We start from the raw sequence: 22,443 nt of genomic DNA, 5'->3' as shown, positions 1-22,443 counted from the left end.
TTTTCAGAGAAATCTTAGCAATTCTGAGCACCCTAGATTAGGGATCCCCATTCAATGGGCCAATGTCCAGTCAGTTCTGTTGATAATAACCATGGGCTCGAACCAGAAAGTCCCTCTTAATTACTATACACGTAGGCATCTGCAGTGTTCTATGAACAACCAACATCCTAAAAATGCCAGACTCTCCAGTCCCAAAGGCAGCTAGCTAATCCTGAGTGAGTCACACCTAACCTCCAAGGACCTGTAACCAAGGCTGGCAGAAGTCCTCAGGATGCAGTTTCTGAGCTCCATGGAGAACCAGTGTGTGTGCACGTGTGTTGTGGTGCCGTGTCACAAAGGGACTGATTTCATGAGAATTCAGTCTCAGAGTGAGCTGTGGGTACAGTGTCTCATGGGTCACTGAATCTGCAAACACCTGTTGTTCCGCATTTGCTCTGCTGAACCAGAGCCACTCCGAATCCCCAGGCTGATCCCTTGACTTTCACACCTGTCCATATCTAAGTGCTTCATTGTGATGGAAGCCAGCAGCCGGGGCCTCCAGGAAATCAGGCGTAACACTTCTTGGCTCTGCTCTATCACACAAACATCAAGCTAATTTTTCTGCTCCTGGATGCTCAGAAGGGCTGCTTTCTGCCCATGTCATAAGAAGAACACAAAGTAAAAATGTTGTGCTTGCAAGAGTTCAGAAAGAGAACATTATAGTGAGGGACATGTGAGTCACCCTCCACCTCTCCCCCCACACACACATGAGAAACTGGATTCTGGGGAAATTCTGGCCCAGAGATTTGGAGCTTGTCACCTACTGAGAGCTCAGACTTGAAGCCTGCTTGGAGAGTGAAGGCAGACTTGGTGAGTGGGACGGAGAAGACTGGGTGGTGGCAGCCCAGAGTAGCGACCAGGGTTTTAAAGATGCAAAGAATGTCCCCAGGCACCTTTGACACAGTGTTTTCCTGTATCTCTAGATGTTTCTGGCAAGGAATTGAGTGACTGGGGTGGAGGGTCAAGGGACATAGGCCAGGAACAAAAACACCGTCAGGGATCCCAGCCAGGAGTGACTACTGGGTGACTCCTGGACCTTCAGCTGGGAATGTCCAGGTGTTACCTAGGCTAGCACTGCTTCTGCCTTGGGTACATTTTCTTGCTAAGTGTCATCCATAATGACATAAATAAATGATAGCTATTACTAACTAGTTAATAGCAGTGATCATCAGAATGAAGATTTATTGAGCACTTACTAGATGCTGCCAGACACTGTTACAAGTTCTTTATATGTATTAACTCAATTAACATAAACCAATGACACAAGCACTGCTGATATGTCCAGTTCCCAAATGAGAACTCTGGGACATGGAGGGGTTAAGTAACTTCCCTAAGAGTAAAAAAGGCAATTCAAATCCTGGTAGGCTAGCTTCAGAGTGTACCCTCCTAGACACCCCACTGTTCTGCCTCTTGAAACAAGCAGCCAGAGCCCTGTCCACCTGAAGCTTTTAATCTAGAGGAAAGATACATTCACAGTAAGTTACTTCAGTGTAAGGTCACACATCACAGTGAACCCAGTGCTCATGAGGCTTGAGCAAGAAGCAACCAGGTCTCTTTAGGAATATCAGGGAAATGTTCACAAGGACAAGATGCACCACAAATGGCTTGTACAAGATTCCAGAAGCAGGAGCGACACTGACAACAAAAGATGTCCAATGTCCATTCCTGTGACTGGCTCAGTTTAGGGAGCACCAGGAAGGATGATGCTCTACACAGAAGACAGTGGGGGATCAGAAATGTTACATCTGGCATGGCAAATCTTAAAAGTTGGCAGAGGATGAAGGGGCGGGGGATGGTCATGTCTTATATGATATGTCTTTATTTTTCTTTTATGTGATGAATTTAGGAATGACATGGTCAGAGTGGCTTATTAGAGATAGTGGAGGCTTCAATGTGGAAAGTAGATTAAAGCAAAGTGGGAGACAGGAGGCCATCGTGGAAGCTGCTACAAGAAACTCTGAGGACCGCTGACCTCTGTCAGGCTGCAGCTGGGAGGTAGAAAGGATTTTTGAGTATTCGAACTATGAAGTCTTCTAGCTGGGCAGTAGTAGCATAAACCTTTAATCCCAGCACTTGGAAGGCAAAGAAAGGCAGATCTCCATGCATTGAGGCCAGGCTGGTCTACAGAGCAAGTTCCAGGACAGCTAAGACTACTCAGAGAAACCCTGTCTCAAAACACCAAAAACAAAACAAAACAAAAAAAACAAAAAAAAGGTAAAATATAGAAATATACAATTAGCAAAAGATATTCCAAGTTGTCCCATATATATAAATAGATATTAAACCAAATAAGGTTAATGTAAAAATAAAACAATGACATATTGGAGCCATACTAGGAAAAGTGATACTCTATATATTGATGGGGGAAGTAAATTCAGTCAGTAGAAGCATTGGAAGCACACAGTAAACTTGACAATGCAACTACCCCATAGCCCAGTAATTTCCCTTCTGATTATACAATCACAGAGGCTCTTTCACATAGACACAAAGACATGTGGACAGAGATGTCCATGGCAGCATGGTTTGTCATGGGCAAATAAGAAAGCAGACTATTAACACATAAATAAAATATACATGTGCATATTTTGAAGATATACAGAAAATAATCCTACACATTCTTGTTGACTAAATATGCATGAGAGAGAGCCTTTCAGTTGACATCAAAACTACGATAATAGGAAAGAGGGGAATTAAAACTAGATAAAAGATTAACAGTTGGGAATGCAAACTAGTGAATGTGTGCCTATGTTATTCTTTGTATGTATCTATATATTTTACATTTGCAAAAAACCAGAGGGGCTTACAAAGGTACTTAAGATGCAAAATCAGTAAGATCTGCTGACTGATAACACAAGGCTGAGGGTGAGCAAGGAAGGCTAGGCAGTCAGACACATGTTAACCACAACATATCCTGCTTATAGAACACCCTGTCAGTTGGCAGAGTGCTTGCCTAGCACATCAGATACCCCGGATTTGATCCTGAGCACAAAGCTGGTGTGGAGATTCACACTTATAGTCATGGCACTCCATAAGTGGAGGCAGGAGAATCCAAGTTCAAGATCACTTTTTCTTGCAACCTGTCTTTGTGGGGCTTCAGTCAGATCCAGCCGACTTGCCTGGTTCATACCTGAGAGGGGGAGTGTGGATTGAGAAATGGCAGATAAAGACGCTGAGAAAAAGGCACAGACATAGAACAGAATCAGGAAGGCAATTCAGTGGATACCGGATGCCCCAAGTTTATTCTTCAACATTCTTAAATACCCCAACCAAAAGGGGAACACGGCAAAAGACTTTTTTATCAAGATACAAGGAAGAAACAGAATTTTTTCCTTAATTCTCCAAACATTGGTAACCATGCCTTAGACTAAATCTCTAATTATCTGGACTTGAGGGTTAAGAGTAACCACACCTTAGAGCAAGTCTCATTATTACGTAAGACATCCACGACCAAGACCAAACATCCTTCAGTAGCCACACCTTAGATCTTTAGGTCTTATAACTTTAACCCTGCAAGAGTAAGGATAGTTTTGAACTCTGACCTTAAACCAAGATGAACCAGAGCCATTTTTATGGGCTCCAACAACTTGTACGACAGAGTTCATGGTTTTGTTTTATATATATATATATATATATATACATATATATAATTTATTTATTGTGTATACAGTCTTTTGCATGCCAATGGAGGGCACCAGATCTTATTCAAGGTGGTTGTGAGCCGCCATGTGGCTGCTGGGAATTGAACTCAGGACCTCCAGAAAAACAGTCAGTGCTCTTAACCACTGAGCCATCTCTCCAGGCCGAGTTCATGGTTTTTTGAGACAGGGTTTCTCTGTGTCGCTTTGGACCCTCTTCTGGAACGCTGTAGACCAGGCTGGCCTCGAACTCATAGAGCTCCACCTGCTTCTGTCTCCTGAGTGCTGGAATTAAAGGCATGTGCTACCACAGCCTGACCAGACCTTGTTTTAAAGAAAAATTATTCAATATCTTGCCCACTCTCTGGAGCATTCCTCTAGGCACTGAAGCACTCATTACTACTTCTTTTGGCTCCAAGAGACGTTTGGTTGGACTGGGCTAAACAGTAGGGTATATGGTGGGGGGGTGGTGAACATGATCTCACAGTGCTATAGAAATAAACAAGTGCTGGAGAAACCACTACTAACTGCCTGCTTTGACAGCAGGCCTGCCATGTCTCATTCACAGTATCCCAGCGTTTGGTGCCAAGGAGGAGAGGCAGCAGACCCACATTCCCATGAGGAAATCATCGTCTGGAGACAATGCCCTCACTTAGTCAGGAATGTGCCCTCCAACTCTCTCAGACTCTCTCCTTCCACACTGAGGCTGAGTACCAGGTACCATTTATCATCACGCTGATACGGACACCGGACAAGGACACTTTTCTAATTTGTAGGAATGCGGTGATTAAATGGGTCAGAATCCAGAAACTACTCAGAACAGATTTTGATCCACAACATGGCCAATGAGTGCTTGTTGTGGACATCATTAGTGTTAAGAAATACTCTATGACTCCATGTCTCTATAAGTGGCAGGAAAATGGATCTGATTTTTTTATTTCATTTATTTATTTATTGAGACAGGTTTTTACTATATAGCTCTGGCTGTCCTAGAACTCTCCATGTAGACCAGGCTGGTCTCAAACTCACAAAGCCCCACCTGCCTCTGCCTCCCCAATGCTGAGATTCAAGGCAGCTCCCTGGCTATTAATATTTCTTCATTATCTATCTAGTTGCTGTAGGGTTAAATGTGAGAATCTTGATTGTGCTACTCAAAACAAAACAAAATCTAGAAGTTTGTATAGGACCCCTTGAATTTTAAATATTGTTCCAGGCTTTTAAAAAATTATTTGGGGCTTGATATTGAAATACAGGCTTTTAATACTAACCTGTGTGTTCATGAGTTTCAGGACAGTCTGGTCTACAAAGTACATTCCAGGTTAGCCAGGCTACATAAGCAAGATAGTGTTTCAAAAATCTAGACAACAGAAGAAAAGGCACACTATTATGGTGTTTTTGAAGCTTAAAGCTTGAATGTAAAGAACTTGTTAAAGAAAGGCTAGGGGTGTAACTCAGTAGTAGCATGAGTGTGTGTGTGTGTGTGTGTCTGTGTGTCTGTGTGTGTGTGTGTGTGTGTGTGTGTCTGTGTGTCTGTGTGTGTGTGTGTGTTCAGTCCCTAGCACCATAAAGAACACCATAAGATGCATCATGTTTGAGGCTGGATAGTTCAATAGTTAAAAGCACTGGCTGCTCTTCCAAAAACCTGGGCTCAGTTGCTAGCACCCACATTGTGGTTCACAACTATCTGTAATTCCAGTTCCAGAGGATCCGGTACCCTCTTCTATCCTCTGCATTCTTATAGTATAGACATATATACAGGCACAATACCTGTGGGTACACACAAAATAAAAATTAATAATTCTAAACACACACATCACAGTCAGTACTTTGAATTCTGGTAAGAGCATTGCAAAGGTCTGACATCAAATAATTACTCTAAAAGGCTCTCTACAGCTCCGGAAATTCAAGTTCTCCATGAAGGGCAGTTTGAACAGGGAATATAAGATCTCTTTTTGTCTGTCATTATCCCTCCTCACCCTTTTTGCAGTTACTAGGTTACTGAAGAGAGAGATACACCAGCCTTCTCTCTATCTAGAAACTGTTACAGAACAGGAAGAAAGAGAAACACTAATAGAATAGTAGTGTTTCCTACTATACTCAGTGAAATGTACAGGGATTTCTTTCTCCCTGTCAGCAAGTTAACATTCAAGTCTTCAGGAAAGATAATCTGTAATGGAAATCAGATCTGAGCTCCTACACCATGTGCACTGTGCCAGCATTCTCTAGGCCCCCATCCTGGTCAGTCATTACTGCTTAGTATATCTGTGACTCACTACTCAGTTTCAAAACCTTCTAATGGCTCACTAACCATGTGTGAGAAATGCCTGGCTGTAGGCTGCAGTCTCTAAAACCAATAATTCCCAAAACGTGTTTAGATAGGTAGATACTGCCACTGAAGACACTTGGGCCTCATTCTTCTTCCTCCTCCTGTATGCATACACACCAACATAGGTATATGTCACAAAGAAAAACAGCCCGTCGAACAACGTGTGTGCATGTGTGTCTGTGTGTACCATGAATGTTACATGTTTGTCAGAATAGCTGTGGTGGCTCACACTTATAATCCCTGTTCTTAGGAGATAGAGGCAAGAGGATTGTGAAGATGAGCCAGCTGCATAGTGAGTTCAAGGCTAGCCTGAGCTATACAGTTAGGCTATGTCTCAAAACAGCAAGGGTCAGGGATGTAGCTGGATGGTAGAACACTTGTCTGGCATGGACAGGGCTCTGGATTTGATCCCCAGCAAAGATGACAAAGAATAAAGTAACTAGGCAATAGTATAGGAAGTTGTTAGACATGGCAAAAATCACAAATATATTTCCAGTGTGTCTGTGTGGGAAACTGTCTTGAAACATTCCCATGGGGAAACAACGTAAAGTAGGTGTCCTTAGCTCCGGTTTTTGCAGTTTTACTATTTACTCCCAAGACATTTGGACTGCGTGGCATTGTATTAAATTTGGCACCTTGCAGGCATTCCCTGAAGCTAAACTGGTGCTTTTCCCAAGCATTTGCTCAACCCTGTTGAGTTCAACATCTGTTTGTAGTGGTGATGTGTGTGTGTTGAGCCACAGTGAGCCCACTTTCCCTCCTTGAGACCCTCATGTGGTCTGTCTTTCTCTGCCAGGCTTTCAAGTTAATTGTTTCCTGTTTCTCTGAGTCTGTTCCTTATCCCACCTCTCAGACCACCCTCCACACACTCCTACCCCCACCCTCTCCCTAGCACATGGGTCTTTGTCTCTTGGCCTGCCCTACAGCACCCTCTGAGAGCCTTGGAGTTGATTTCCAAGTAGAGTAATCTCAACACAAAACCATGTCATTCTTGTAAAGCCAGAAGTGGCCTTACAGGTTTCCAGCGTTTTAGCGAATCTTTGTTATGCACTGATAGTCTCTTAATCCCTGAGTGCTGAGGTTCTGTGAGATCATTTACCCACAATGTTTAGCAAATCTTTGTGACTGCCTGGGATCTCTGGCATCCCTTAGATAGTCACTTTTCCCAGGACTCCACCCAGAGCTTGCCTTTCCTAGCAAACTTGCTCTGTTGTTCACAGAAAGGTTTTCCCTGGCTATCGCTCCCATTCCTTCTCATCAGTATCAGAGCCTGCTGACTTACTGAGTTGTTGCTAGAGTGGGCTGAGTTGTGGCTCACAAATACTTTATTTACAGAAGCCACTGGGTGGGCAGGGCTAGCGACACTGGTCAGTGGTTCAGAACACTGGCTACTCTTCCAGAGGACCCAGAGTTCAATTCCCAGCACCCACATGGTGGCTCACAACTGTCTGTAACTCCAGTTCCAGGGTTATTCAATACTGCCTTCTGGACTCTGTGAGCTTCAGACATGCAAGTGGTGCACAGACATACATGTAGACAGAATACTCACACACACACACACAAATAAATTATTTAGCCTTTAATCGTAGCACTCAGGAGACAGAGGCAGATGAATATGTGAGTTCACGACCAGCCTGGTCTACAGATCAAGTTTGAGGGCAGCTGAAACCCCATCTCAAAACACCAAATAAATAGATAGAATTTAAAAAGCTGCGCCAGGCTCTTACCAAACTAGCCATTTACAGTTCAGCTTTCCTTTCTCTAAATTCCTTTTTCAATACCGGCTGGAAAGCTGTACTAGCTCTCACCCAGTCTTGCTGGCATTGTTCAACACCGCACCCCACATCCACACCTCAGTTTCCCTCCCCTGTCCTTGTCACCCCATGAGAGCACACATGAGAACTCTTTTGACAGTCTTTACAGTTTATAGTTCCCTGACTATCTATTTTCAGTCCACTAGAAAGGAAAGGAGGAAAAAAAACCAAAAAGCTCTCAGCAAACTGGGAATAGCTTAGTGGCAGAATGCTTGCCTCATATACACGAGACCCTGAATTCCATCCTCAGCGGGGTGGGGGAAGCCCTAGATGGACCACATATGTCTGTGCATCGTGTATAATGAGGTGCAACACAAGACAGAGGTCCAGTTCTCTTTGCAGGAAAGGAGCGTCTCGGGCTCTAGCCATTTGTTAGTATGTTGACTGCATCTCACTCTGCAACCCAAATCTGTATCTTTTTCCTGTGCATCTTAAACAAAGAAAGGCCTTGATGCTTATAGAGGATTTAGGTAACTACTTCCCAGTTAAGGAGAGATTTTTTTTAAATTGTGCTTTCATTATGACTCCATCTCCATTTATTGATCAAGGGATTTCTTGCCTCACTTAACTTCATAATCTGCTGATCAGATTAAGAAAATGTGAAAACTATTGTTTGGCAGTATGAGTGGAGACTTTAAAGCGATACTTTGGAGGCTGGATGATTCAAATACTATAATCCAAGAAAAGCGCCTAATTGATCATGCAGAATGTGTTTTTATGTTTTATTCTTTTTATGGACTGAGCATGCAATGAAACGAATCGGCTTAAAAGTTTTGTGGCTGTGCTGTTAGAGAAGCAGGGACTTCCTAGTGGAGAAATGGAGAAACAGACAACAGAAAGTACTAAGTCAAGGAAGGGATAGGAAATAATATACATAAAAGGACATAAACAAACGTATGCATTACTCCACACCTATTGCACTCTTCTTTAATGTACGGAATAATACATATAAGCAGCCAGTAAATTAGTCTCAGCCATAAGAAGCAGAAAAAGTGCCCTCGACCTTGGTATTTCTTTTCTTACACCTTCAATACCTAGCATGCAGCTGTGCGTTCTGGGAAGACCTGTGTTTACTCCTTACCGCCTACCTCCTCCTTTGCCAGCTTATTGGTCGCTTTCTTCTCAGTAATTCTTCCTCTTGAGGGCTACCAGGGAAGAGAAAAGAGGTGAACTTCAGGTCAGTCTAGTAAGCTTAGACACAGAAGCAATTCAATCTCGGTACAATAAATTTGGAAGACCTGCTCAATTTTGTGTGTGTGTCATTTAGGAATTTGTTCTGTCCAACTGAGAGAACATTCCCCTTAATTAAAGCCTGGACATCTTTGAGATTGATACTTTGTTTATTAACAAGCATTATAATAGGGTTTTTTTTTCAGTCTCTGGAAGATTTTATTTAGCTTATTTGGGACAGGATCTTGCTACATACTTAAGGTTAAGCCTCAATATCTATTTCTCTTTCTCTTGGTTTTTCAAGACAGGGTTTCTTTGTGTAGCCCTGGTTGTCCTGGAACTGACTTTGTAGACCAGGTTGGCCTTGAACTCACAAAGATCCACCTGCCTATCCTCCCAAGTGCTAGGATTGAAGGAGTATGCCAATACCACCCAGCTATTTCTCTCTTTTAAAAAAAATGTGTCTTTTATTACATTTATTTCGTGTATGTGTATGCTGACAAGTCACAGGATAACTCGCTGGGTGGAATCAGCTCTCCTTCCGCCGTGTGGTCCTGGGTCACGAAAGCAAGTTCCTTTATGCTCTAACTATCACCATAGCCATGGCCTCAATCTCTTGGCCCTTCTGCTTCAGTCTCTCACGTGCTAGGACTCAGGCCTGTCACTGCAGGCATCTATCTGAAGGACAAAGGAAAGGGAATCATGTATTAGTACCAATTACATGACAGAATCTAAACCTGTTTACACTGCTGTTTTTAATTGCTTAAAATTACCCAGAGAAGTGAGTAATATACCCATTCTATATACAAGGAAAGTAAGGTTCAGAAATACTGTCTGACCAGTCCCTCAATTTGCAAAGAAAACCCAATCTAACGGCCTTCAAAGTAGAAATCCTTTACAGATGAAGACGGGTATGTCCAAAAATCTCCGAAAACGTCTATTTGCAGGGACTTCATGGGAAACCCATTACAGGCAAAACGCTTTTACAGAATAAAAAATGTCTAATTCAATGGTTAGGTGTCCTCCCTACCCTGTCCTTAGTGGGGGGGACAGGGAAAAACCATATTACTGCATATAAGACCCCTCACAGAACGGTCAAATCACAATGGGCAGAGCAGATTACTGAGGAAATGGTGACAGCACTCAGGCACTTTGGCCTAAGATGCTAAAGTGACTCTGTAATATGAGAGCAGCTGTGCACTTCTGTAGCACAATCGAGACAACTGTTGGCCATCCTCACTGCAAACAGCTGCAGGCTCGGGTTTACTTCTGCAAACCTCACTCCTAGCCCTGGATCAGGCGGGTGTCGCCAGCTGTCGCAGCAGCGGCCACAGCCTCCGCTTTCCCACTCCCACGCACCCGCCAAGGCCGACGCGGCCCCGACGCGGAGGCGCGCGCCCCAGGCGCACGTGACGGGTCTGGGGAGGGCAGTTTTCATTCTCCCCTCCCCCTTCCAGAAAGCCCCGCCTTCTCCTTGCAGGCCGAGGCTTTCTATTGCACCACCACCAGAGTGACCCCCAGGTCAGCCAATCAAGACGCGGCACCTCAAGTAAGGCCCGCCCCCTGGCGGTCCTCAGGTTCCTTCCCGCTCACACCGGAGTCACTTCCGAAGAGAGAACCGCCATGAAGAGAGTAGGGGGTGCCGCCCACCTCTGCACCGACAGCCTCCCCGAGTCCCAGCAGCAAGACGGCAACCACGCACCCAGCTTCTCCAGCCACAGCTCATGCCGCCGTCGCCAGCGGCGCCGACATGACAAGGCGCTGCATGCCCGCTAGGCCAGGTTTCCCCTCATCCCCAGCCCCGGGGTCGTCGCCCCCGCGCTGCCATCTGAGACCCGGTAGTACCGCCCCTGCTGCAGCGGGAAAAAGAACAGAGAGCCCTGGGGACAGGTACCGTGCAGGGGGCTTGAGACGGGGCCGGGTCGCGGGGGCACGGGTAGAAGGGAGGACTGCGGACGGCTGCTCTTCAGTTCCCGCCATCCTCAGCGAGCTCAGGCCTTGATGTTCTGGGGCCTGCTAGCCCTTGCCCCGCCTCCGCGCAGGGGCTTCTGGGAGTTGGAGTCTCCTTTTCTGTAGTTGGGGTGTTGCTTTTGGTCTAGTGACCACCAGCCTCGGTGGCTACGGAGAGCTCGCCTTAGGTAGAAGGTTATTTTTATCCTTTTCGAGAGCTTGACCTGGGACCCTTCCTACTCGATGCATCTGTTTAGATTGTTCTAATCCTGGTACTTTCTACACTGAGTGAAATTATGTAAGATGTGATAAGGAAAACCCACGAATTACTTTATAGTACGGTGTACATGATCATTCACACTAAAAACATTTTTGGAATGCGCCTGTTTTCTCTTTGAGGAACTTTTCTGCCTCTCTAAGAGAACCTACCTTTTTCATTTTCTTTCTTTTTTTTTTGGTAAAGATTTTCTGGGAGCATGTAATAATGGAGAGTTTCATCAAATGACATCCTCTGACAATAAAACATGTTTAAATTATCTACGAACTTGGTACTGTCTTTTTTATTTTAATTTACAAAAGTGGTAACGCGTTTTCAATATATGCTTTAATATTGTGACACAGACTCACAATCCTTTATCTTAATTCTGAAAGCCAGGAAGCTATAAAAAGCAAACGTTTTCATTAAGTTTTCTACCACAGCCTACTTGGCAGCCGAGCCAGGCCAGCCAGAGCTAATAAAAGGTTGTGGATGGGCTTTATTCTACTGCGTGCTCATAAGCTTTGCTGGAGAAATATTAGTATGTTTGGCTACAGGTTGCAACACCAGACTCTGCTGGGGGCCATACATAATATATTCTAGATATTCCCTTTTGAAAATCCAATAAATTCAAAATTCTAACACATGTTCAGTGTCTGAACTTTCAGATAAAGGTTTGTGAGGCTGTCATAAATTTTTAAACCAGTTATCGATAAGTAATGGACATTTCTGTGCATTTGAACTTAGGAAACAATTCTTAGAAAGTTTCATTTGAAGTTACATGGTTTGCCCAAAGCCATTTTTCCCCCCTCTTTCTGGTGTATTGAAAAGGAGTATTGGGTTTAATACTTTAGGGGAGAGAGCTGTTATATTTAACAAAGAGGCATTAATGTATCTTGATTTGAATTAGTTCTCTCTGTGTTCTTTTGCACCCTTCCAACTACCAACAATAGGGCATAATTTGTCTTCCCTTTGTAGACTCTAGCATTTCTTCCTTTACTCAGTGGTGGAGTTAATTTACCTAATGTAATTTACTTTCTGTAAATATAAGCATGAAATCTCCAATAACTTGTTACATTTCACTCAGAACCATTAAGGTTCTATCAACATACCAGTAGGGTCTAGGTAAATCAGTAAAGATGCACATTGTTCTTCTCATGTGGCCAGTAAAACGTATAAGATACTCAATTTTCTTCTGCATATAACATCTCCCCTTTTATAACTGACATCTCAACATGCATGAACAAATCAGAGTATAGGATAGGGCACAATAAAACCAATTTGGTTTTGGTTTTGGGTTTTTGTTTTGTTTTTTTACTTGTTGACTTTCATATGTCTTTCATTTTAAGAGTTTTTTTTTTAATTTTACTTATTTTATGAGTGTTTTGTTTTGGCTTTGTGTATATCTGTACCATGTGTGTGCCTGGTACCTGAGGAGACCAGAAAAGGACATCACATACTCTGGACATGGAGTTAGACATTTGTAAACAGCCAAATCCACTTCTCTGCAAGAACAGCAAGTGCTCTTAGCCACTGAGCCATCTCTTCAGCCCCTTGAACGCTTTTGTGTGTTTTTTGTATGTGCGTGCGTGCGTGTGTGTATGTGTGTGTGTGTGGTGCCCCCCCCACAAGGTCTTACTATGTAACCCTCACTGGCCTAGATTTAACTACAGACTGGTTTCAAACTCACAAAAGATACACCTGCCTCTGTCCCCTGAGTGCTGGATTGAAGGTGTTCCTGGCTAATCTTAAGGAATCTTAGATAAAAAGCCATTTGAAACACAAGTTGTGGCTCCTAGTTTTTGCTGTTACTTAGTTTAGCATCTTATAAACCAAAAAGAGATAAGTGTGTAAGGACCATGCATGATCCTTTCTGCTTTTGCCTATCAACTACCTCCCCAGATCAACTGGATTGTTCATTCTCCCATCTGTTACTCTACTCCTACTGCAAGAGTCTTTTAGCGTTTATGATCTCCACTGCTTGTCAGGTTTCTGTTTGAATGGTATTTTTTGCCAGTCCCTGGAGGTTACAACAAATAGAATTAGATGCTTCTCCCCAGGGCCTTCTACCCTAGCATGTAGGTGTGAGCATTTCTAGACTGAACAGTACTCATCAGTTCCCTAGATTTGCACTTTAGTTTTGCCATTTTAGTACTACCTCGGTTGTATTTATAAACTTAGAGAAAATTGGTTGTATTTTCAATTTTCTTGTAGCATAGCAAAGTATGATTACCATTGTCAGAACTTGATTAGTTAGTTCAGTCAGTTAGTGGAATCCAGCCTGTATTATATAAATCTGACATTTACCACCTAATCTAAAATATTGAGGTTTTAATACCTGCTTTTGTGATGCCATATTAGTTGTGCTTTTATTTTCAGGAAACAGTCAATTATAGATTTCTTCAAGCCAGCTTCTAAACAAGGTATGCATATTTTTAATGTATTTTTGATGGGTTGTTTTAGAGGTGAAGAGGGCCTCCAAAGTTTTATTATACTGTCAGAATTGAAAATTATACAGTTATAATGAAGATGTGATAAACATTAAACCATCTGTTCTACATATTTAGCATTTAAAATAATCCAGTTTATAGTGTTGATATTTTTTATTCTTTTTTCCCAAGACAGAGTTTTTCTGTGTAGCCCTGGCTGTCCTGGAACTCACCCTGTAGAACAGGGTAGTCTCAAATTCAGGGATCTGCCTGCCTCTGCTTCCCAGTGTTAATATTATTTTTATTCTCTAGTACAGTAGCTCACAAATAGAGCCTTAGGGAGGTTAGATGATATAGCAGAAGGGCTTTATGAACATACACTTCATAAAAGGTAAACCTATTTCTTAATTTCTCTTCCAAAATGTACTTTATTACCCAAATAGTAATTGGCTTGAATTTTTTAGTAACTTCAATACAGTTATCAATTGATAGTTAATAGAAACATTAGTTTATTTTTAATAACACAATTTGTATGTGTTTTAATTGTGGCTGTTTTAGACAAACATATGTTGGATTCTCCTCAAAAATCAAACATCAAATATGGAAGAAATGGAGTATCTATCAGTGGGACAGAGCAGTTTGAAAGGAAATTATCTTCACCAAAAAAACCCAAACCCAAACGAATGTCATCAGAGGAAAGTCCTATTTTAGAAGCTTTCATGAAAGGCGGGAAAGAGCACCACAAAGATCATGGTGTACATGAATCACGGCGGCCTTGTATGTCAGTCGGCTCCAAATACTTACTCCAAGAAACAGGTATCTATGCTCCTTCCTCTTACCGATTGCCCAAAGAGGTGAAGACACGGAAGAAAAAACACAGGTCTCCAGAGAGAAGGAAGTCACTGTTCATTCATGAAAGTAACAGGGAGAAGAATGACAGAGATCGAGGCAAGACCAGTGAAGACTCCAGAAAGCATGCCCCAGCGACAGAAGGTGACATCTTCAAGAACAGTTCCAGAAGTGTTAGTAGCAGAAGCAGCCTATCCCGGCACCACCCAGGAGAAAGCCCACTGGGAGCTAGGTTCCAGTTGTCATTAGCTTCTTACTGCCGAGAACGAGAGCAGAAGAAGTTGAGAAAGGAACAAATGGAACAGAGAATCAACTCAGAAAATTCTTTCTCAGAAACAAGCAATCTTTCCTTAAAATCATCTAGTATAGGGAAAAAATGTAAACCAAGGCATGAACACAGTAAGCAGAATGATGCTGTACCTGGAAAGAGTAATCTTTCAAATCTGGTATGTACAATAATAAAAGTAGTTAGCTTTATCACTATTAACCACGGTTAGATCCTAAGTCTAGTGATACTAATCTATAGCTTTTAAGGAAATGCCAGTGTATAATTTGGGCTGACACTGGTTTCATTAGGTTTCCTCCATTGAATTCAGTAAATTTCTTTTCCTTAACTTTTTCAGACCAGGAGCATAGATCTTTTTCTAAAGGAAAGTAAGCATTCTTTCAGGCAATTATAGTCATTTTTAAAGTTAAGATTTCCAAAAGGAGGTGCTTAAGGAATGGCAAATGCAAAAGGACAGGAAACAACTTAGAGCAGTGGTTCTTAAAATGTCCTCAGAGCAGTAGTAGCATCAGCAGCACTTGGGAATTTGTCAGAAATGCAGTCTCCTAGTGAGAAACAGTGGAGTTGGAGTCCTACAGGTAATTGATGCACTCTAAAACTTCGAGAATCACTGTTCCAGATATATATACATCTTTGATTTATTTTATTTGGCCCTGTATGTGTAGAAGCCATCTGATCCCCTGGAGTTGGAGTTACAGGTGGTTGTGAGCTGCCTGATGTGTTTGCTAAGAACTCAAAGTTGTGCAAGAGCACAAGAACTTTGAACTGCCGAACTATTTCTCCAGCCCCATATACAAATCTTAGATAATTATCTACGACTTGTTTGAGTGTGGGTCTTGGAAACATAACTGATGACTTAGAAAACTGCATTTATTTTTTAGTTCTATCATCAAAGCTTTCCCTCTTCCCTAGAAAGTTAACTACGCTGTCATACATAACCCAATCCTGTCTCAAAAACAAACAGTGTAGAATTGGGAATACAGCTCTGTGGAGGGCTTGCCCAGTATGAGAGAGGCCCTGGGTTAAGTCCCCAACACTGCAAAGAAGTGCGGTGTTGATAAGCTGCTATGAAAATTTCAAATCAGATAAACCAAAACCTGAACATTCTAGGAGTGAATATAAAGAAATCTTAGCATTGTGTATTACTGGAAGGTATTTGTAAATTTAGAAGCCTCTTTGCAATGAGATTGTCCTTTTACTACTAATGTTGCTGATGATCAATAGATGTAATATTTGGTCCATAGACTAACAGTCTTCAACTATTGTATTAGTTTTTGAGTTATGAATATAAATTACTGTTAGCTTGTGAAACATAGACTTCATTTTTGTGGGTTTTTTTTTCTTTTGTGGGTTTTTTTGGTACAGGTGGCTGTGTGTATGTTTCCCTAGTGCTAGATATTGCATTCAGGCCTTGTGTGTCTAGACAAGCACTGTACCACTGAGCTGCATCTCCAGCCCATACCCTTCATTTGAAGATCTTTAAAGTGTCTTTTCTTTCTTTCTTTTTTAAAGCTACCTCTGAATCTAGGTGCTTACTTTATTGGTCTAAAAGTCTGTTCAAATGTAAATTCATATTCTTTACTTCCTCATAGGAAAATGGACACCTCTCAAGAAAAAGATCATCTTCAGACTCTTGGGAACTTTCAGGTAGGTGGCATCAGATTTAAACATACAGTTTCTAAGTAAGTTTGCATCTTCTTCATAGCACTTTTTAAAATAAATTTATTCATATTCAGTTTCCATCTTAGAATTAAATGTCTCAGATAATAAGAGTTTGGTAAAATTATATCCCCAAAGAATAATATTCAGAGCGAGGTATGGTGGCACACAGGAGGATCTAGAGTTTAAAGTCAGCCTGAACTACATTGAGTAAACCCTGACCTAAAAAAAAAAGTACTTGAATTTATTCTTCATAATCTGTTGTCTTGATTTCTCTCTGCCTTCTTCAGGAGTTCCTAATTGTATGTTTTAACAGTGTGTTCTTTATACTGATATTGAGAGTTTCACTTCTGAATCCTTAGCTACACCAAGAAACATAATTTTGATGTTAGGCATGATGGCAGATACGTGTGATTCTAGCACTGAGGGAGGAGGATTGCAAGTTTGGAGCTAGCTTGTGCAACAATGGGATGCTCTCCCAGAACAAATGAGCAGCATCATATACTTGTATTCTTGGTGTACTGTTAAAAATGCTTTTTATGAAGTTAAACAAGATTCAAATATTCCAAATACAAAGATGCCTTTCTAATGTAACATCTCAAGGACATCTGCAAGATATTAATACTTTAATGCTTGTTCATTGAGAAGATACATTATAAATAGTTACTGTTAACTCAGGAACTCATTTGTTTGTTTTGGTGGTTTGGTGTTTCTGTTTTGTTTTTTGAGCCTTTATATAGTCTTAGCTGTCCTGGAACACTGTAGATCAAGCTGGCCTCAAACTCACAGAGGTACACCTGCCTCTGCCTCTCCAGTCTGGAATTAAAGGCATGAGCTACCATGACCACCTAACTCAGGAGTTCTTTAAAGTATCTTTTCTTTTATTTTTGGATTTTTCAAGACAGGCTTTCTCTGTGTAGCTTTGTAGATCAGACTGGCCTGATCTACTCTGATACTGGGCAAGCCCTCAACAGAGCTGCGCCTGCCTCTGCCTCCCAAGTACTAGGATTAAAGACCTGTGCCACCACCGCCCAGCTTAAAGTATCTTTTCTTACAAATAGAAAAATAGAACATTAAAATTTAAACACTAAAAGTGAGCCTAATAGAACCTGTTTTAGTGTTGTACGGGAGTCTGGAAAGCACCATGCATATGTTCAATCTCTTTTGCTTTCAGAAAGATCTGAAGCTACTTGAGGTGACAGCCATGTATAAAAAGATTTAAAGTAGCAATCCAGAATTATAGTACTAAAAAATGTAACACTGCAGAAACTTACTCCTGAGAAAGAAGAAGCCTCTAGTTTTTTCTGCCATAACTTAAAACTTTGAAAAATGAACAGTATAGATAGTTCCTACATTCAGGAAGATATATTCAGGAAACTCACTGTGTTCCTTGTGTCATTGTATGTAATATTAAAAATGGAGCTATACCTATAATCGCAGCACCTAGAATGTTGAAGCAATTTCACAAACCTATCTCAGAAAACAAAAAGGGGCTAGAGAGATGCTTACTTGATGTAGCTTGTTGCCCAAGGACTGCAATTCAGGTTTCTAGTTTCTGTGTGTAAAAACCTGACATGGCAATGCTCACCTATAATCTCAGTGCTGGGAGGCAGGATGATCCCTGGGGCTTGCCTAAAACAGCTAGTTTTGCTGAATTGAGGAACAATAAGAGACCCTGTCTCAAAAAGGAAAGATTGATTGAGTATACCCAGTGTTGGCCTCTGAGCCCCTTTGCACACTTGGGCATATACATCCATACACGCCTACATAAAGCCTTGTGCCTGAGTGCATGTGTGGTTTGCACATCTGAACATACACACACAATGCATATGTTAACTACTGTTACACTCAAATGTGATAATGTAGAGATGTATACATATGTAAATGTATACTATTATTAGTTGCTACAAGCTTAAAAAGTTTTTAAATGTTGGTAGAGTAGACATACAGATTTGGCCTTTCAAAGGCTTCTTTTGGCTGCATCCTGAAGTCCTGCCATATTTGATAATTTAATGACTCTTCTCTCTTTTTTTTTTTTTTTCTGAGACAGGGTTTCTCTGTATTGTTTTGAAGGCCTTCCTGGCACTCATTCTGTAGACCGACCAGGCTGGCCTCGAATTCACAGAGATTTGCCTGCCTCAGCTTCCCAAATGCTGGGATTAAAGGCATGAGCCACCAACACTCGGCATGACTCATCTCCTTAATTAATCGACATTGGATTTTTCTTTTTTCTTTTGTTGTTTTTTTTTTTTTGACATTATACAAGCTCAGCCCATCTCTTAAGTACTATGAAACAAATATCCATCCACCTGGTAGACTAAGAAGTACAAAAAGAACTGAAAAATTCAACTCCTCTACTTCCTAGAAAGTTTAGAAAAGAGCACTTCAGACTTGGGAAGGACAGCTCCCTGGGTGAAATGCCTGCTATGCATGCATGAAAACTTGAGTCTGGATCCCCAGCACCAATGTAAAAGCTGGGGTCAGTGAGACATGCCTGTGATCCCTTTGCCCAGGGAGCAAAAAAAGATGTCCAGGAGCTTACTGATCAGCTAGTCTAGCCAAAATGATGATGCCAACTTAATGAAAGACTGCCTTAGAAACAAGGAAGAGAGCAAAAGCAATGGGCATCAACCTCTGACTTCCACATGTATGTACACACACCAGAGTGGAGCCTACCTGAGGTACCAGTTCAGTCCTCTTCTAGATACTGTCTCAAATTCAAGATCTTTCTGCATCTGTTTCCAGTGTACTCTGCTCATAGGCATGGACCACTAGACCTAGCTGAAATAGTAACAACTCTTAGTAATCTAACTTGTCCTAAAGTATTTTCATAAAGTATTTTTATTTGCTTCTAGATATTTCTGACCAAATCAAGACTTTGTCCTCTGCCGGGCGGTGGTGGTGCACACTAATCCCAACATTCGGGAGGCAGAGGCAGGTGGATCTCTGTGAGTTCGAGACCAGCTTGGTCTACAAGAGTGAGTTCCAGGACAGCTTCCAAAGCCACAGAGAAACCCTGTCTCAAAAAACCAAAAAAAAAAAAAAAAAACTTTGTCTTCTGTCTATATATAAATGATCTGGCTTCCTAATATACTGGAACAAAACCCAGCTCTGTAGTTATTGTCTTTGTAATATCATACTTAAAATACTCTGCTTAACAACCTCAAACTTGTCTCAGTCATTTTCTCTTCCTGTATTTGTTGTTGGTTTTTTTTTTTTTTTTTAAGACAGGGTTTTTATGTGAAGTCCTGGAATTTGCTCTGTAGACCAGGTTGGCCTTGAAGTCACAGAGATACACCTGCCTCTACCTCCCGAGTGCTGGGATTAAAGGCGTGCACTACTAACACTAGGCAAATATATAGTTAAAAGTGTTTCTGGTTACAGCAGTTAATGAACACGGGCATCTGTAACAAAGTAAAACAACAAAAATTATTACCTCAGAGATCTAGAAAGTTGAAGTCTAACGTCAGTACATTGGTAAGGCCCTCCTCTGATTACTCTAGGGGAAAACTCCTTTACATTTTACAGCTTCTGGCATTTGCTTGCAGTCTTCTGCATGCCTTGACTTATAACTGCATCTGTCAGTTACATGGTATCTTGTGTTTATTGTGTCTTCCCTCTAGCATGCCTGTCTTTGGCTCAAAATTTCTTATTATCATAAGGAAACTGGTCATTTACATTGACCTTTTTAATTCGGATATGTCTGTGAAGACCCTGTTTCCAGTTAAGTTCTCATCCTGTAGAGCTAAAGGTCAGCGGTTGACCATATTTGGGAAGACACAGTTCAACCTGTGACAGCTGAAAAGTAGAGGAACATTTAAGAATTCACAGTAATCACTAGATGAGTCTATTTACTTATTGGCTTAGTTTTTGTTTTGGTGTTTTCTTTTTCTTTTTTTTTTTTTTTTGAGACAGGGTTGTCCAATGCCCCCACCCCATTATAGCCCAGACTGACCTTGTATTCATGATCCTCCTGCCACTGGGATTATAGGTATGCACCACAAGGCAAGATAGAATTTGTTTTTTGCCTTTTTTTTTTTTCTCCTTTTTTTGAGACATGGTCTCTCTGTGTAGTTTTGGTTGTCCTGGAACTCTATGTAGGCCAAGCTTTCAAATTCCAAAGATCCCCTTGCCTCTGTCTCTCAGGTGTGGGGATTAAAGGCATGTATCACCACACCCATTGAATTTATTTTTAAATAACTTATTTATCTGTCTTTTAATCCTGTATCTGCTTATAGTCTAAAACCCCCACACCTTTAGATAATAGAAGTATTTCATTTCTTTTATAACTAGGTGGTTTGGGGCTTGAAAAGAAAATTCACTTTGAGCAGAAGTACTCTAGAATCCCTTTATTAGGACCAGTGTACAAGGTCTTAAGTTTAAGGAGTGATTGATACCTTGGTAAGATAGTAACCTAGTAGATTATTAGTAAAATAAGCACATGTCGTTAGCTCTAAATGTCTTGGATATCACTGTCAGTTCTCTTTCTTCATCTTATATGTATATTGAATAATCTCAGCCTAAACTTAGAATTTAAGCATTTCATCAGAGTGTTCTGTAAATAAGCTTGAGACAGACAGAACAGTATACTTTTCACTGATGTGACAAAAATTAATTTTAGGCTCTAAGCAGAATAAATTCTCCGACAAAAGAAAAAGGAACTCTGTGGACTCAGATCTGAAAAGCACAAAAGAATCTATCATACCAAAAGCAAAAGAGTCCTTCCTAGAGAAGCGTCCAGACACATCACATCAGAGAGAAAAGTTTATAAGACACATTGCACTGAAGACACCCGGTGGTGTTCTGCGCTTGGAAGACATAGCCAAGGAACCTGATGATGAAAGAGATCGTTCTTCTGCAGACTTGGCACCTTCAAATTCTGGCCACCATTCTTCCAGGAATAGTGACCAAGTCCACGCAGCAAGTACCAAAGAGACTAAAATACAGAAACCCCACTTACCTTTACCTCAGGAAAAATCTACAATTAAAAGAGCTAGCAACCTTCAGAGAAGTAAACCGGCTGGCTCTATGACATCAAAAGAGACAAAACTACCTTTACTTTCCCATGTTCCAAGTGCTGTTTCCTCTCGAGTACCATTAAATGCTAAAAATTGCACTCTTCCAGTTCCTAAAAAAGATAAAGAGCGTTCCTCCTCTAAAGAACGTTCTGGGCATTCTACAGAATCCTCCAAACACAAGGAACACAAAGCAAAGACTATTAAGGCTGTTTCTAATGAATCTTCAGGGAAAAGTTCTGGGGGATCTTTGCATTCAGAGTACAGCCCTCCTACAGAGTCTCCTCCAGCTGCCTCGGAAGTTGTGCCGTGTGTCCCAAGCCCTGCAGCACCTTCAGATAAAGAGTGTTCAGGAAATTCCAATGCAGGTAGCAGTGCACTGAAAAGGAAATTCAGGGGTGATTTTGATAGCGATGAAGAAAGTTTAGGTTACAACTTAGAGAGTGATGAGGAAGAGGAAACATTAAAATCACTGGAAGAAATAATGGCTTTGAATTTCAACCAGACTCCTACAGCTTCAGGAAAGCCTCCTGCCATTTCCAAGGGGCTTAAATCCCAGTCATCAGACTACATAGTAAGTAGTTCTGTGTTAGTTTGTCTTCACTTGACGGGGAAAAGATGGATTAATTAAAGAAGATAGATTAACTTTAAATTCAGTGTTTACCACTACAGATCATCATTGGACTGACTAACGTGGGTGTCAATTTCTCTTTTGGTAAATGAGTTCCCCATATCTTCAGTTTTATTATTGTAAATCAGTGGTCTCCAAACTTTTTTGATCACATGTACTTTTTTATTAAAAGGAAACTTTAAGCATGTACCCCAATATATATGCAACTTATAGATTCTATACATGTACCACTATAATACTGTGTACTTTTGAAATAAAGTATATACAAAAACAATTTAGAAGGAAAAAGAGAAATTAAGTATTTTCCTGTGGCAGTTACATAGACGTTACTATAGATTAAGTTCTTCTGGAGTTCCTATAGAAGTTCCATATAAATAGAAGTTC

General features: G+C 41.3%; 1 protein-coding gene and 1 long non-coding RNA gene across 4 annotated transcripts in view; one reads left to right on the top strand and one right to left on the bottom strand.

The window, feature by feature from the left end:
* Nucleotides 1–3,919: 3,919 nt before the first annotated feature.
* On the bottom strand, nucleotides 3,920–11,000 carry LOC110343001. Of its 2 annotated transcripts, XR_005876702.1 has the most exons (4): nucleotides 10,879–11,000; nucleotides 9,459–9,662; nucleotides 8,903–8,959; nucleotides 3,920–8,620 (listed from the first exon to the last, which is right to left on the bottom strand). It is a non-coding gene; the product is annotated as an uncharacterized LOC110343001 (long non-coding RNA). The 2 variants fall into 2 exon arrangements; XR_002385195.2 differs by lacking the exon at nucleotides 3,920–8,620 and having other exon boundaries at nucleotides 8,631–8,959.
* Nucleotides 10,571–22,443, top strand: part of Slf2 (SMC5-SMC6 complex localization factor 2) — a 58,160-nt gene continuing 46,287 nt past the window's right edge. For both annotated transcript variants that reach the window (XM_040743904.1, XM_040743897.1), the window contains exons 1-5: nucleotides 10,571–10,874; nucleotides 13,570–13,613; nucleotides 14,178–14,914; nucleotides 16,347–16,401; nucleotides 21,035–22,002. In XM_040743904.1, coding sequence (XP_040599838.1) covers nucleotides 10,735–10,874; nucleotides 13,570–13,613; nucleotides 14,178–14,914; nucleotides 16,347–16,401; nucleotides 21,035–22,002 — 1,944 coding nt within the window. In that variant the 5' untranslated portion in view covers nucleotides 10,571–10,734. The remainder of the gene's footprint in view (nucleotides 10,875–13,569; nucleotides 13,614–14,177; nucleotides 14,915–16,346; nucleotides 16,402–21,034; nucleotides 22,003–22,443) is intronic.

Source organism: Mesocricetus auratus, unplaced genomic scaffold, assembly GCF_017639785.1.
Source record: "Mesocricetus auratus isolate SY011 unplaced genomic scaffold, BCM_Maur_2.0 Super-Scaffold_4256, whole genome shotgun sequence".
Taxonomy (NCBI): Eukaryota; Metazoa; Chordata; class Mammalia; order Rodentia; family Cricetidae; genus Mesocricetus; species Mesocricetus auratus.
Note: the sequence above shows the minus strand (reverse complement) of the source record. Positions and strands in the feature narration are given on the sequence as shown.